The sequence below is a fragment of the Euleptes europaea genome, chromosome 1, assembly GCF_029931775.1.
Source record: "Euleptes europaea isolate rEulEur1 chromosome 1, rEulEur1.hap1, whole genome shotgun sequence".
NCBI lineage: Eukaryota > Metazoa > Chordata > Lepidosauria > Squamata > Sphaerodactylidae > Euleptes > Euleptes europaea.
Genome location: NC_079312.1, coordinates 181,537,074 through 181,549,601, shown reverse-complemented (window position 1 = coordinate 181,549,601; position 12,528 = coordinate 181,537,074). Strand labels below are relative to the sequence as shown.

The 12,528-nt window shown below is 49.8% G+C and overlaps 2 protein-coding genes across 4 annotated transcripts in view; one reads left to right on the top strand and one right to left on the bottom strand.

Moving 5' to 3' along the window:
* The window catches only part of KHSRP (KH-type splicing regulatory protein), a 28,338-nt gene extending 26,396 nt beyond the window's left edge, over positions 1 to 1,942 (top strand). For all 3 annotated transcript variants that reach the window (XM_056853264.1, XM_056853257.1, XM_056853248.1), the window contains exon 20: positions 1,166 to 1,942. In XM_056853264.1, the coding sequence (XP_056709242.1) occupies positions 1,166 to 1,174 (9 nt within the window). In that variant the 3' untranslated portion in view covers positions 1,175 to 1,942. The remainder of the gene's footprint in view (positions 1 to 1,165) is intronic.
* Positions 1,943 to 4,541: 2,599 nt separating this feature from the next.
* LOC130493356 (adenylate kinase isoenzyme 1-like) lies at positions 4,542 to 11,798 on the bottom strand. Its single transcript, XM_056867070.1, has 5 exons — positions 11,738 to 11,798; positions 10,486 to 10,685; positions 9,426 to 9,539; positions 7,233 to 7,427; positions 4,542 to 4,631 (listed from the first exon to the last, which is right to left on the bottom strand). The coding sequence occupies exons 1-5, from the start codon at positions 11,796 to 11,798 to the stop codon at positions 4,542 to 4,544; spliced, it is 660 nt and encodes a 219-aa protein (XP_056723048.1).
* Positions 11,799 to 12,528: the final 730 nt, after the last annotated feature.

Below are 12,528 nucleotides of genomic sequence, written 5' to 3'. Positions count from 1 at the left end.
CACATCCACAAAATGGCTGCCACAGGAAGTGGGGGCCAGGCACACAACGTCAGGGGGCCAGGCCCTGCAAAACTCTCTTAACAGTAACTCTTCAACATTTCAGGCAGAAGCACTACTTAACAGCTTACCTTTAAGATATTGTTTAAAAGTTATTTTCTGGCCATACACACAGCTTTCCTCCAGTGGAGATCCTTGTGCTGTGGTGGCAGCACTTCGGCTTTAAAAAGAGTCTGCCCAGGCAAACGGACATCTGGCGGCCAGTCAGGGCTTTTGCCCTGCCCACTTTCTATCTTGCCCTGCCCACTTTCTAAAAACAATTGGGGGGCACACATGGGCACCATGCTGGGGACCCCTGGTGTAGCTTCGTATTCGTTCTTTTGGAGACGCTTAAATGCCAAAGATGTAATTCTTAAATTTGGGGGAAAGAACCCCCCCCCCCAAGCCACTTGCTAGCGCTCTTTGATATCACAAGCTATGTGTTTGCTTCATGAGTATCCCTAGACTTTCTGTGTTAAGGGGTCAGAGGATCCAGCCTCAAACTTCTTTGGCTGTTCTTCTACCTCACGTAGTTTCAGCCAGAATGGGCCGCCCAGCCAGTTTCCTGGCAGAAGATGGAAACTGAACATAAACAGCTGTTAAGGAGGGAAACCTCATTCTGCATCTTAAGGATTTCTTACCCCTATCTTTACTGGCCTCCCCATCCCGCCCATCTCGTACCCTTTTTGAAATCTGGGGGCTGATCAGCTAATATTTGTCGCTGTGGCACCTAGGGTAGTTACGGCCATGTAAGTAGGGTTTTAATGGTTTTAATGATTATGGTTTTAAGGATGTTTTAGATGTAATCTGGATGTAATCTGTTTTTTAATTATTGTTATCCGCCCAAAGCCTGGCTCGCTGGGGATGAGGGCGGGTTATAAATTTGAATGAATAAATAAATAATGTTCCAGTTACAAAGTTACATCTGGCACTTTCAAATCCAGTTCACTCCAAGCCAGACACTCAAACCAGGGCGAGTCTGCCTTTTTGTTTGTTTTTTTAAAAACCAACTCTTCTCCTTTTGCATCCTGCTTTCACACCGTACTAAGTAATGGGGAATGCTATAGTATGAATGATCTTGACATCCTCATGTACAGTTTTGCATTGTTTCTTTTCTTCCTCCCCACAGGCTCAGTGAGTTGAATGTGAACCTCCCCATCTCTGAGAATCTTTTTGTTTTTGGGACGAGAGGTGGCCACTGCAGGAAGCGACGGGGTGGGAAGGGAGCCGGCCTGTTGCTCTGATTTGCTGGGCTTCTTCGGGGAATCGTGGCCAACGCCGCCTTCAAGTCTCTTAAAGTAAAATCCAAAATCTCCAACCCCCCTAATGTTGAGCCAGCAGCCGTAGAAGATAGCCGACTAAAAAAACCGCTGCCGCCAGACCCCCACCCTGCCTGACACACACCTCAGTTTTCAGGGTAACACTTCCTCCTTTTTTCTTTCTGTTTCGTTAAAAAAAAACAAAAAAACTTTACAAGGAAAAGTCACTCTGCTTTTTAGTTAGAGTTGGAACATTCCTCGGACAAAGGTGTTGGTGTTTCAGACGAACCTTCCCCCACCCTTCCATTTCTCCACTGCTGGGACTGATCTGTCGTGTTTTTTTGTCTGTTCAAGAGGAGATTGAAACAAACAATTGTATGCTCAGTTTTTACTTTTTACCGCTCGTTTTTAACTTCACAAATAAATGATAACAAAAAACATCCCCCCTGTGTCTGCCGGGTGGTGTCTGTCTTTCTCTCTCTCTCTCTCTCTCTGTCCATAGGGTTTTTTGAAGCTGATGTTTGTTCACAATATAGCTGTTGTAAAAGCCTGAATAATGGTCATGAATTTAAAAGAGCTTCCTGTGTTTTTATAGTTTGAGCAGGCATTGTGCATTTTTGTTGAATAAAATGCTTTTTTGTTTTAAAGACTTTGATGCGGCCGTGTGTGTTTCCAGAGGTAAGGCCCTTTGGGAGCTGCTTCAGCTTCACCAAGGACACCAGGAGTAAAATATCTGAGTGTGTCTCCTGTCCAGTAGCAGAGGAAAAACTGCCTCTCTGGGACTCTTCAACCAGCTCAGCTTTGGCCTGGAATCGGGAACTGCTGCAAATTCATTGCAGCTGATGTCGGATAAAACAGATAAAATGAAGTATTTCTTCACATGAACGCATAGTTAAATTGTGGAACTCCCTGCCCCAGGATGTGGCTATGGCTGCCAACTTGGAAGGCTTTAAGAGGGAAGTGGACATGTTCATGGAGGAGAGGGCTATCCATGGCGACTAACCATGATGCATCCCTATTCTCCCCAGGATCAGAGGAGCAGGCCTATTAGGTGCTGTGAAACACAGGCAGGATGGTGCTGTTTGTGGGTTTCCCAGAGGCACCCGGTTGGCCCCTGTGTGAACAGGCTGCTGGACTTGATGGGCCTGGGTCTGATCCAGCAGGTCTTTCCTTACTTACGTATCTTGTCAGATCAGAGAAACCTTAAGTGCTGGTGCCTTCCAGTTTGATTTATTGGTGGGCGTAGGGGGCGTTGTTCGCACAAGAGTCCACGACCAGGGCACCTAAAGGTGAGATCACTGGTGCCAATTCACTTGGTGGCTACATCAAATGCCCTTGGATAACTTCTTGTGGATGGGCTGTGGCTCAGTGGTAGAGCATCTGCTTGGCATGCAGAATGTCCCAGGTTCAATCCCCAGCATCTCTAGTTAAAGGCACTAGGCAAGTAGGTGATGTGAAAGACCTCTGCCTGAGACCCTGGAGAGCCACTGCCAGTCTGAGTGGACAATACTGACTCTGATGGACCCAGGGGTCTGATTCAGTATAATACAGCTTCATGTGTTCTTTCTGAGCTTTTGTCACAACTCCCTGACTGATGTTTCACATGAACACATGAAGCTGCCTTATACTGAGTCAGACCCTTTGTCCATCAAAGTCAGTATTGTCCACTCAGACTGGCAGTGGCTCTCCAGGGTCTCAGGCTGAGGTGTTTCACATCACCCACTTGCCAAGTGCCTTTAACTGAAGATGCTGGGGATTGAACCTGGGACCTTCTGCGTGCCAAGCAGCTGTTCCACCATTGAGATGTTTCTAACACTACGGATGGCAGGAGAAAGCCGGGACAGTCTGGCCTTCTAGTCTGCTTCATATGTTAGAGGGGTCCAGAGAACGAGTGCGTGTTCCACCATGTTTGGGGGCATAGGAAGGCCTGCCCTGTGCAGACAGAGAGGAGCAAGCTAGATCTACTTGGCAAAGCTAAATCTGCATTCCGTTAGCTTAGCATCCTTGGACAGTGTCTTTTATAGCCAGGAAAGTGTTAGGCTGTTCAGCTGTTCCCTTGGGGAAGGTGCCCTAGCTCAGTGATAGCGCATCTGCTTGGCACCCAGAAGGTCCCAGGTTCAATCCCCGGCATCTCCAGTTAAAAGGTCCAGATAGGAGATCAAATGAAAGACCTCCCATCTGAGACCCTGGAGAGCGGCTGCCAGTCTGAGTGGACAGTACTGACCTTGATGGACCAATAGTCTGATTCAGTATGAAGCAGCTTCATATGTGGTGGGCCGTGGCTCAGTGCCAGAGCATCTGCTTGGCATACAGAAGGTCCTATGTTTAATCCCTGGAACCATAGCCCAGGCTTGCCTGATTTCGGCAGATCTCAGAAACTAACCAGGGTCAGCCCTGGCTAGTATGGGAGACCTCCCAAGGAATAACAGGGTCATGGTGCGGAGGCAGGCAATGGCAAACCACCTCTGAACGTCGCTTGCCTTGAAAATCCTACGTTAGGTGTGACTTGATAGCAAAAAAACCCTCCTTTTAAAAGGACCAGGCAGTAGGTGATGTGAAAGACTTCTGCCTAAGGCTCTGGAGAGCTACTGCCAATCTGAATAGACAACGTTGACCTTGAAGGACTATGGGTCTGATATGTGCATGTCATGAGCCAGCGTGGTGTAGTGGTTTGGAGCGGTGGACTCTGATCTGGAAAGCCAGGTTTGATACCCCACTCCTCCACACAAGCGGCAGAGGCTAATCTGGTGAACTGGATTTGTTTCCCCACTCCATATGAAGCCAGCTGGGTGACCTTGTGCAAGTCACAGCTCTCTTTGAGCTCTGAGCCCCACCTACCTCACAGGGTGCCTGTTTGGGGGGGGGGGAGGGAAGGTGATTGTAAAACGATTTGAGTCTCCCTTAAGTGGTAGAGAAAGTCAGCATATAAAAACCAACTCTTCCAGCTGAGTCCTTGCTCCTGAAGGGCTGTCTTCTTGTACAAGTATGTTGTACAAGAAGACAGCCTTACTTGACGTCCGCAGTATGATGTGGTCGTTTGCATGTTGTCAACATACTGTTGCCGATAAAGCATCACCAGGTGGATCTTTCCCGAGGGAACTGGTTCTCACATTCATCTGCATGCAGTCCGGTGGTGTACGTGGATGTGAAAACCAGCTTGGACGCCCTGGGCTTTTCTTAAAGGCATCTGTGGAGGCTCCAGTAAGAGGCTTCAACCTTTTATTTTTGCTTAGTAGACTCTGTAATTTAGGCCTGTACAGACTGCCCTTTCAAGATGTCGTCAACAACACTGCAGCATTTGGCAAAGATAATTTCCGAGGGCTCCTCTCCCAGGACCTGCAAATGCAAAAACAGAACAGTCTCTCTTTGCACAGTTCTCAACTGCCTTGTCATCTGGGAGCATCACACACACAGAGAGAGACACACACACACTTGGGGATCCAGTTCTGTTGTTCATATCTCTGTGAGAACAGGATTGCTCACAGGGGAACAGGGATATAATATAGCCCAGAGATACTCAGAGCCAGCGTGGTGTAGTGGTTAAGAGCGGTGGTTTGGAGCGGTGGAGTCTGATCCGGAGAACCGGGTTTGAATCCCCACTCCTCCACACAAAGCCAGCTGGGAGACCTTGGGCTAGTCACACTCTCTCAGCCCCACCTACCTCACAGGGTGTCTGTTGTGGGGAGGGGAAGGTGATTGTAAGCCAGTTTGATTGTCCCTTAAGTGGTAGAGAAAGTCGGCATATAAAAACCAACTCTTCTTCTCAAACAGAATTTTTTTTCTGAGTGGAAAAGCTACAAAACACCAGGAGCCCAATTGGATTAGACCGAAACTCCATTTAGTCCAGCGTTTGTTTTCCTACAGCAACAAGCCGTAAACTGCCGGGATGTTTCCGTGGAGGCTGTGGCAGCAACGGCTTGCTTGTCCCTCGCAGCTGGTCCTTGGAGCTATGCCGAAGATGGTTCCATGGAGCCATAATTGCTAATGGCTAGTAATAGAATTGGGGGGGGGGGGCTTGCATCCTGCCAGCTTCAAAAGACTTCCTCTGACGGAAGAGGCTCAAAGATAGAATCTGGTACCTTTTTTGAAAAGGTCGTCTAAGTCACCTCTTGCGGCAGCAGATTCCACCAGTTGATTGCACCTTCTGGGAAGATGCTTCTCTGTGTTGCCTGTCCTGAAACTCCAGCCAGGCAAGCTTAGTGTGTGGCCCTGAGTCGTCTGCCCCCAAATGCTTCCCCTCTGGAAAGGGGCTGTGGCTCAGTGGGAGAGCATCTGCTTGGCATGCAGGAGCTCCTAGGTTGAATCCCTTCTTTGGCACACCCCTCCCTCTCTCTGACTCGGGATACAAGGACTCAGGGGATCTCCATTCTCACTTGTACCTGATGAAGTGTTGACTCTTGAAAGCTTATACCCTCAAAACCTGGTTTTTCTCCAAGGTGCTCCTGGACGTGACTCTACCTGAGTCCTCACATTAGATGAGAACTTCTTGGGGAGCCCAGGAGGATGTGGCAGCCTTAATGCGGTAGGCAGACCAGGGAGTTCTGGATGGGGTCAGGCTCAGTGGAAGAGCATCTTGGCATGCAGAAATTCCCAGGTTCAATCCCTGGCATCTCCAGTTAAAAGGATCAGGTAAGTAGGTGGTGTGGAAGACCTCTACCTGAGACCCTGGATAGCCGCTGCCAACCTGAGTAGACAATGCCGACCTTGATGCGCTGACGGTCTGATTCAGTATAAGGCAGCTTCATGGGTGTTCATGTGAGTTAATTTTGGCAAGGCCTGAAACAGGCTATTCATGGCTACTAGTCAAAATGAATACTAGTCGTGATGCATGGCTATTCTCTCCTTTTATCCCTTAGAAGCTCCTTGATCCATTGATCTTGAGCAGCATATATCTAGTGTTTGAGGGATATAAGGACTGAAACAAATCTTGCCACTGACAATGTAGCCTTGGGGTCCCTATCGCTTAGTAGAAAAGGCATTATGTCAGACACAGAGGCATTAGATTTGTATGTTAAAAGGGGAGATATGTGATCAAAGTTCCTCGTAAAAGTGGCATTCCAAGAGGGCATGAGCTAGTGAATCGATAGAGCCAGAAGAGCAAGGAAAGGTCCTGTCTGGATATGGTATATTCAAAATTCTGCCCTGCATAACCATAAAGGGGTTAGCATTCAGTCTAGCTACACAAAAGGCTCTAGAAAGACGAGGAGTTGTCAAATAATATGTATAAGCAGGCAAACCAGGCTATTCTCTCCAGGATCAGAGGAGCTTGCCTATTATATTAAGTGCTGCGGAAGACAGGCAGGATGGTGCTGCTGCATCCATCTTGTTTGTGGGCTTCCTAGAGGCAGCTGGTTGGCCACTGTGTGAACAGACAGCTGGACTTGATGGGCCTTGTTCTGATCCAGCAGGGCTTTTCTTATGGAGGATTGGGCTATCCATGGCTACTAATCCAAATGGATACTGGTCATGATGGATGCCTATTCTCTCCAGGATCAGAGGAGCATACCTATTATCTTAGGTGTGTGGAACACAGGCAGGATAAATGCTGCTGCAGCCGTCTTGCTTCTGAGCTTCCAAGAGGCACCTGGTTGGCCACTGTGAACAGAGTGCTGGGCTTGATGGGCCTTGGTGTGATCCAGCACGGCTTTTTTTACATTCTTATATTCTTTTTATGCCTCAGTCCTAAGTTAAGGCCCCGTGGCACAGAGTGCTAAGGTGCAGTATTGCAGTATAAAGCTCTGCTCACGACCTGACCCTCGAGCGGGCTATCATTGCAGCTCAAATGACTGGGCCTAAGAGCCAAGAGAGGAAGTGGGACTGGCCGCTCAGCCAACTGCAAAGCCCAATTTCTGCTTAGCTACCCTGGTGTACCGTGGACCTTTTTGCCCGGGCTCCAAGGGGCCGGGACAGGTCCAGGTGAATTCTCGAGAGACCTACGTTCCGAAGCAAGCTCTTCTGTAGGTAGTAGGTGAGGACAGGCTCCGAGAGCGTGTAGTGGGTCTCCAGCCGCTGCCGGATGACTCTGTCGTGGTCGTCGGCCCGAGTGCCTGTGTGGCTCCGAAGCAGCAGCCGCTGGATCATCGTCTCTGTGGAGCAATCGAACACTATCACGATGTTAGGTGAGCGTCCCACCTGCGAGGTGGAAAAGGAGAACTTGGCTTGGGCGCCTTGCACTGGCAGCGGGGGGAGGGGGGGAAATAATAGATCATAGAATCATAGAGTTGGAAGGGACCACCAGGGTCATCTAGTCCAACCCCCTGTACAATGCTTCTCAAAGGGCCGTGCCTAAGAGCAGGAGAGACCCTGAACCACACAAAAAGTTGTACCAGCTCCTCAGCCTAACGCAGGCTGCAGGAGAAGAACGAAGGGAGCTGTAGCCAGAGAGCAGTGCAAGTGTTGACGGTGTAGGCACCTAGGATTACCAATAGGGTTGCCAACCCCCAGGTACTGGCTAGAGGTCTCCTGCTATTACAACAGATTTCCAGCTGATAGAGATCATTTCGCCTGGAGAAAATGGCCACTTTGTCCATTGGACTCTATGGCATTGAAGTCCCTCCCCAAACCCCGCCCTCCTTAAGCTCCACCCTCAAAATCTTCAGGTATTTCCCATCCCAGTCCTGGCAACCCTAATTACCAACCTCCAGGTACTAGCTGGAGATCTCCTGCTATTACAACGGATCTCCAGCTGATAGATTTCATTTGGAGTAAATGGCCGCCTTGGCAATTGGAAGCTATGGCATTGAAGCTCCTCCCCTCCCCAAATCCTCCACCCTCAAAATCTTCATGTATTTCCCAACCCAGTCCTGGAAACCCTAATTACCAACCTCCAGGTGGGGCCTGGAGATATGGAATTATAGCTCTTCTCCAGACTACAGAGATCAGTTGCCCTGGAGAAAACGGATGGTTTGGAGGGTGGCCTCTTTGGCAATGTGCCCCACTGAGGTCCCTGTCCTCCCCAGGCTCCATCTCCAGGAATTTCCCAGCCCAGAGGTGGCAACCCTGATACAGAAGTGAAATGTTTGCGTGGAGTCCTTTTCTCCATGATACCAGTTTCCCTTCTTCAAATTGATTTGAGTCACGGTTCCTTTTCTGACCCCTTGGTGGCAGTGAAATAATGCCTCCTGCCCTCTCAATCATAACAGCCCAATTTTCCGAACCACAAAGCCCTGAAACTGCTAAAGCTTCCAGGTTAATAAGAGAAAAGGCTCTTGAGCTACACTTGATTCCTACAGCATTTACTGTATTAGGGTTTTTGTCTGCCATGTCCGTGCTTTCTGACTCGTTTCTTATTTCAAATTTGACTAGGTTTGAATCCCCATGCGTGCTATGGAAGCTTGCTGGGTGACCTTGGGCCAGTAACACACTTTCGGCCTAACCTACCTCACAGGGTTGTTGTGAGGATGAAATGGAGTAGAGGAGAAATATGTAAGCCACCTTAGGTCCCTATTGGGGAGAAAGGTGGGGTATAAGTGAAGTGTAGGAATGAATTAATAGTAAAAATAGCCAGTAATAGAAAATAATAGAATCATAGAGTTGGAAGAAGAAGAAGAGTTGGTTTTTATATGCCGACTTTCTCTACCACTTAAGGAAGAATCAAACCGGCTTACAATCACCTTCCCCTCCCCTCCCCACAACAGACACCCTGTGAGGTAGGTAGGGCTGAGAGAGTGTGACTAGCCCAAGGTCACCCAGCTGGCTTCATGTGTAGGAGTGGGGAAACCAACATTAGCGTGTGCCACTCATGTAGAGGAGTGGGGAATCAAACCCAGTTCTCCGGATCAGAGTCCACCGCTCTTAACCACTACACCATGCAGGAAGGGACCACCAGGGTCATCTAGTCCAACCCCCTGCACAATGCAGGAAATTCACAACTACCTCCTCCCTATACCCCCCACAAGACTTCTTCTTAGACCCTCATTCTTTGCCATGCTTGGGAGAGAACCTGAGGGTTAGGTGTACAACCAGCTAGCCAATCTCACCTTCCCAATTCCCCAGCTGGTGTCAAGGTAGCTCTTGGTGTTTTCTTCTGTTCACAGTTCACGTGAGTCCGTGGAGGGTTAACTTATCCCGACTGCGGTGCGGGCCAACGCTTCCTTCCCTCTTCCCCTCCTGCCCAGAGGACATTCTTACCACTTCCTCGAACAGCCTGGCCTGGTGGATTTCCCGGGGGAAGCCGTCGATAAAGAATCCCTTGACGTTTTCCGATTTAAGCATGTTGTCCATCACCAAGTTCAAGACGTAACCCTAGAGAGACAGGCAGCCTGTTCCTGAAAGAGCTTTATTCAATTGAATTACTTATTACTGTCGAAGACCGGTGCTAAAATATATACGACAGCACCATTGATAGAAAGAGCTTTTTAAAATCTGAAAGTAGGGTTGCCAGGTCCCCCCCTGGCCACCAGCGGGGATGGGGGTGGGTAGGGTTACATAAGAAAGGCCATATTGGATGAGACCAAGGTCCATCAAATCCAGCCGTCTGTTCACATCGTGGCCAACAAAGGTGCCTCTAGGAAGCTCGGAAGCAAGACGGCTGCAGCAGAATTATCCTGCCTGTGTTCCACAGCACCCAATAGAATAGGCCTGCTCCTCTGATCCTGGAGATAATAGGTATGCATCATGACTAGTAGCCATTTTGACTAGTAGCCATGGATAGCCCCCTCCTCCACGAACATGCCCACTCCCCTCTTAAAGCCTTCCAAGTTGGCAGCCATCACCACATCCTGGGGCAGGGAGTTCCACAATTCAACTATGCGTTGTGTGAAGAAATACTTCTCTCTCACCCTCCAGCTTCAGCAGATGACCCCCCCACACCGTGTTCTGGTATTATGAGAGAGGGAGAAAAGCTTCTCCCTGTCCGCTCTCTCCATACCATGCATAATTTTATAGACCTCTATCATGTCTCCCCGCCTTCCTTCCAAGCAAAATGGCCCTGAGCGTTTTAACTGCTCCTCATAGGGCCGTTGCTCTAGTCCCCTGATCCTTTTGGTTGCTCTTTTCTGCACCCTCATCCTCTGCCGTGCTTGGTATAGAACCCGAGGGTTAGCTAGCCAATTTCGCCTTCCCAGATCATGTAGTTTGGAATGATGCTGAGTCAGGATGATGTAGTGGTTACAGATCCAAAAGACACGAGTTCAAATCCCCCACTCCGACTTGTGGGGTGACCTGGGGCCAGCGCCTCTTTCTCGCTCACCGCAGGGACCAGGGCCCCTCTCAGCATGATGTCCCTGATGACTTTGCTGTTGCCGGTTGCTTTGTTCGCTTCTTCCCGCAGGAGTTCTCCGACTGCCACGTGGTAGAAATTGTACTTGGTAGCCAGCCGGGCACAGTGGGGGCCCTTGCCACACCCTGGGCCTCCGATCACAAAGATGATGATGGGGGACCGCAGCTTCTCTGCAGCAAGAGAGACCGAGAGAGGCGTTTTGATGAGCGAGAAGGCCCAGGAATCGAATCACGGAGGTGACCCTCACAGGCTATAGGCATCTGGGCATGACGATACCAAATACACAAAATCCAACCATTGGTCCATCGTGGTCAGTACTGTCCACTCCAACTGGTAGCGGCTCTCCAGGGTCTCAGGCAGAGGTCTTTCCCATCACCTACTACCTGGTCCTTTTTAACTGAAGAAGTCAGGGATTGAACCTGGGACCTTCTGCAGATGCTCTTTAATGCTGAGCTAGGGACAACAGATATTTTCCACCTCAGATATCAAAATCATCGAGTTGGAAGGGGCCATACAAGACATCTAGTCCAACCCCACTGCTTAATGCAGGATCAGCCTAGAGCATCCCTGACAAGTGTTTGTCCAGCCTCTGCTTAAAGACTGCCAGGGAGGGGGAGCCTCACCGCCTCCCTAGGTACCCGATTCCACTGCGGAACTACTCTTACTATAAAATATTTTTTCCTAATATCCAGCAGGTATCTCTCTGCCTGCAATTTAAACCCATTATTGGGAGTCCTCTCCTCTGCTGCCAACAGGAACAGCTCCCTGCCCTCCTCTAAGGGACAGCCCTTCAGATACTTCAAGAGAGCAATCATGTCCCCCCTAAACCTCCTCTTCTCCAGACTGAACATCCCCAACTCCCTGAGCCTTTCCTCACAGGGCTCGGTCTCCAGGCCCCTGATCCTCCTCGTTGCTCTCCTCTGCACCCGCTCGATTCTGTCCACATCCTTTTTGAAGTGAGGCCTCCAGAACTGCACACAATGCTCCAGGTGCGGCCTGATTAATGCAGCGTGCAGCGGAACATTGACATCTTGCGATCTGGATGTTGATGCCTCTGTTGATGCACCCCAAGATCGCATTAGCCTTTTTTGTCGCTGCACCACACCGCCTGCTCCTAGGTAACTTACAGGCTACTTTGTGCTGGCCCCAAAGCCAGGCCAGTGGTCTGTCCCTTGGCCTACAAAACAACAGGCACCAAAGGCGGAGAAAGGTCATCCTTTACCCTTCAGTTCGTGGCTCAAAGGCTTGGTGGTTTCCGGCAGCCTGCCCTGGCAAATCCCCATCCTGAGGGCCAAGTCAGAGGATCTCCAGAACTTTCAAGCTCCTCTTCAAAACCCACCTGGCCCTTTCAGCTGGGGGTGGGCCTGGCCGGCCATTGTCCTCCTGATGTCATAGACATTTGATGCAGGGGGGGCCCTGGGGGCCCAGGACATGCCAAGCTGGGCAGGCAGAGATTGCCTTGCTGGTTGGGGTGGTGGTAAACAGGGACTGTGAGGTCCGACCCGAACCGGATGGCAGGAAGGGGCAGAGAGACAGAACTGAGCAGCTGACTGCAGGGTTTTTCCAGGCTGAGGACTCAGGTTGGTACTGAAGGAAACACCCCAAGGGACACCATTACCCATGCTTACAAAGGAGTTGGAGGGACCATCCCTCTCCTTCACTTTGTGATATCCCAAGTAGAAGAAGAGTTTTTTTTATATATATATATATGCCGACTTTCTCTACAACCTAAGGGAGAATCAAACCGGCTTACAATCACCTTCCCCTCCCCACAACAGACACCCTGTGAGGTAGATGGGGCTGAGAGAGTGTGACTAGCCCAAGGTCACCCAGCTGGCTTCATGTGCAGGAGCGGGGAAACAAATCCAGTTCACCAGATTAGCCTCCACCGCTCGTGTGGAGGAGCGGGGAATCAAACCCGGTGCTCTAAACCACTGCTCTTAACCACTACACGGGAAGGTGGCTACTGAAGGTTGGATCCTGGTAACATCTACTCTTGGGCAACACAGAAGG

Coding starts and splice junctions, on each gene's coding strand:
- LOC130493356 (XM_056867070.1), bottom strand. CDS start 11,798: ATGGGGATTTGCCAGGGCAGGCTGCCGGAAACCACCAAGCCTTTGAGC. Junction 10,686..11,737: donor TTTGAGCCACGAACTGAAGG/GTAAAGGATGAC, acceptor CTCTTGCTGCAG/AGAAGCTGCGGTCCCCCATC. Junction 4,632..7,232: donor AGAAGAGCTTGCTTCGGAAC/GTAGGTCTCTCG, acceptor TTGCATTTGCAG/GTCCTGGGAGAGGAGCCCTC.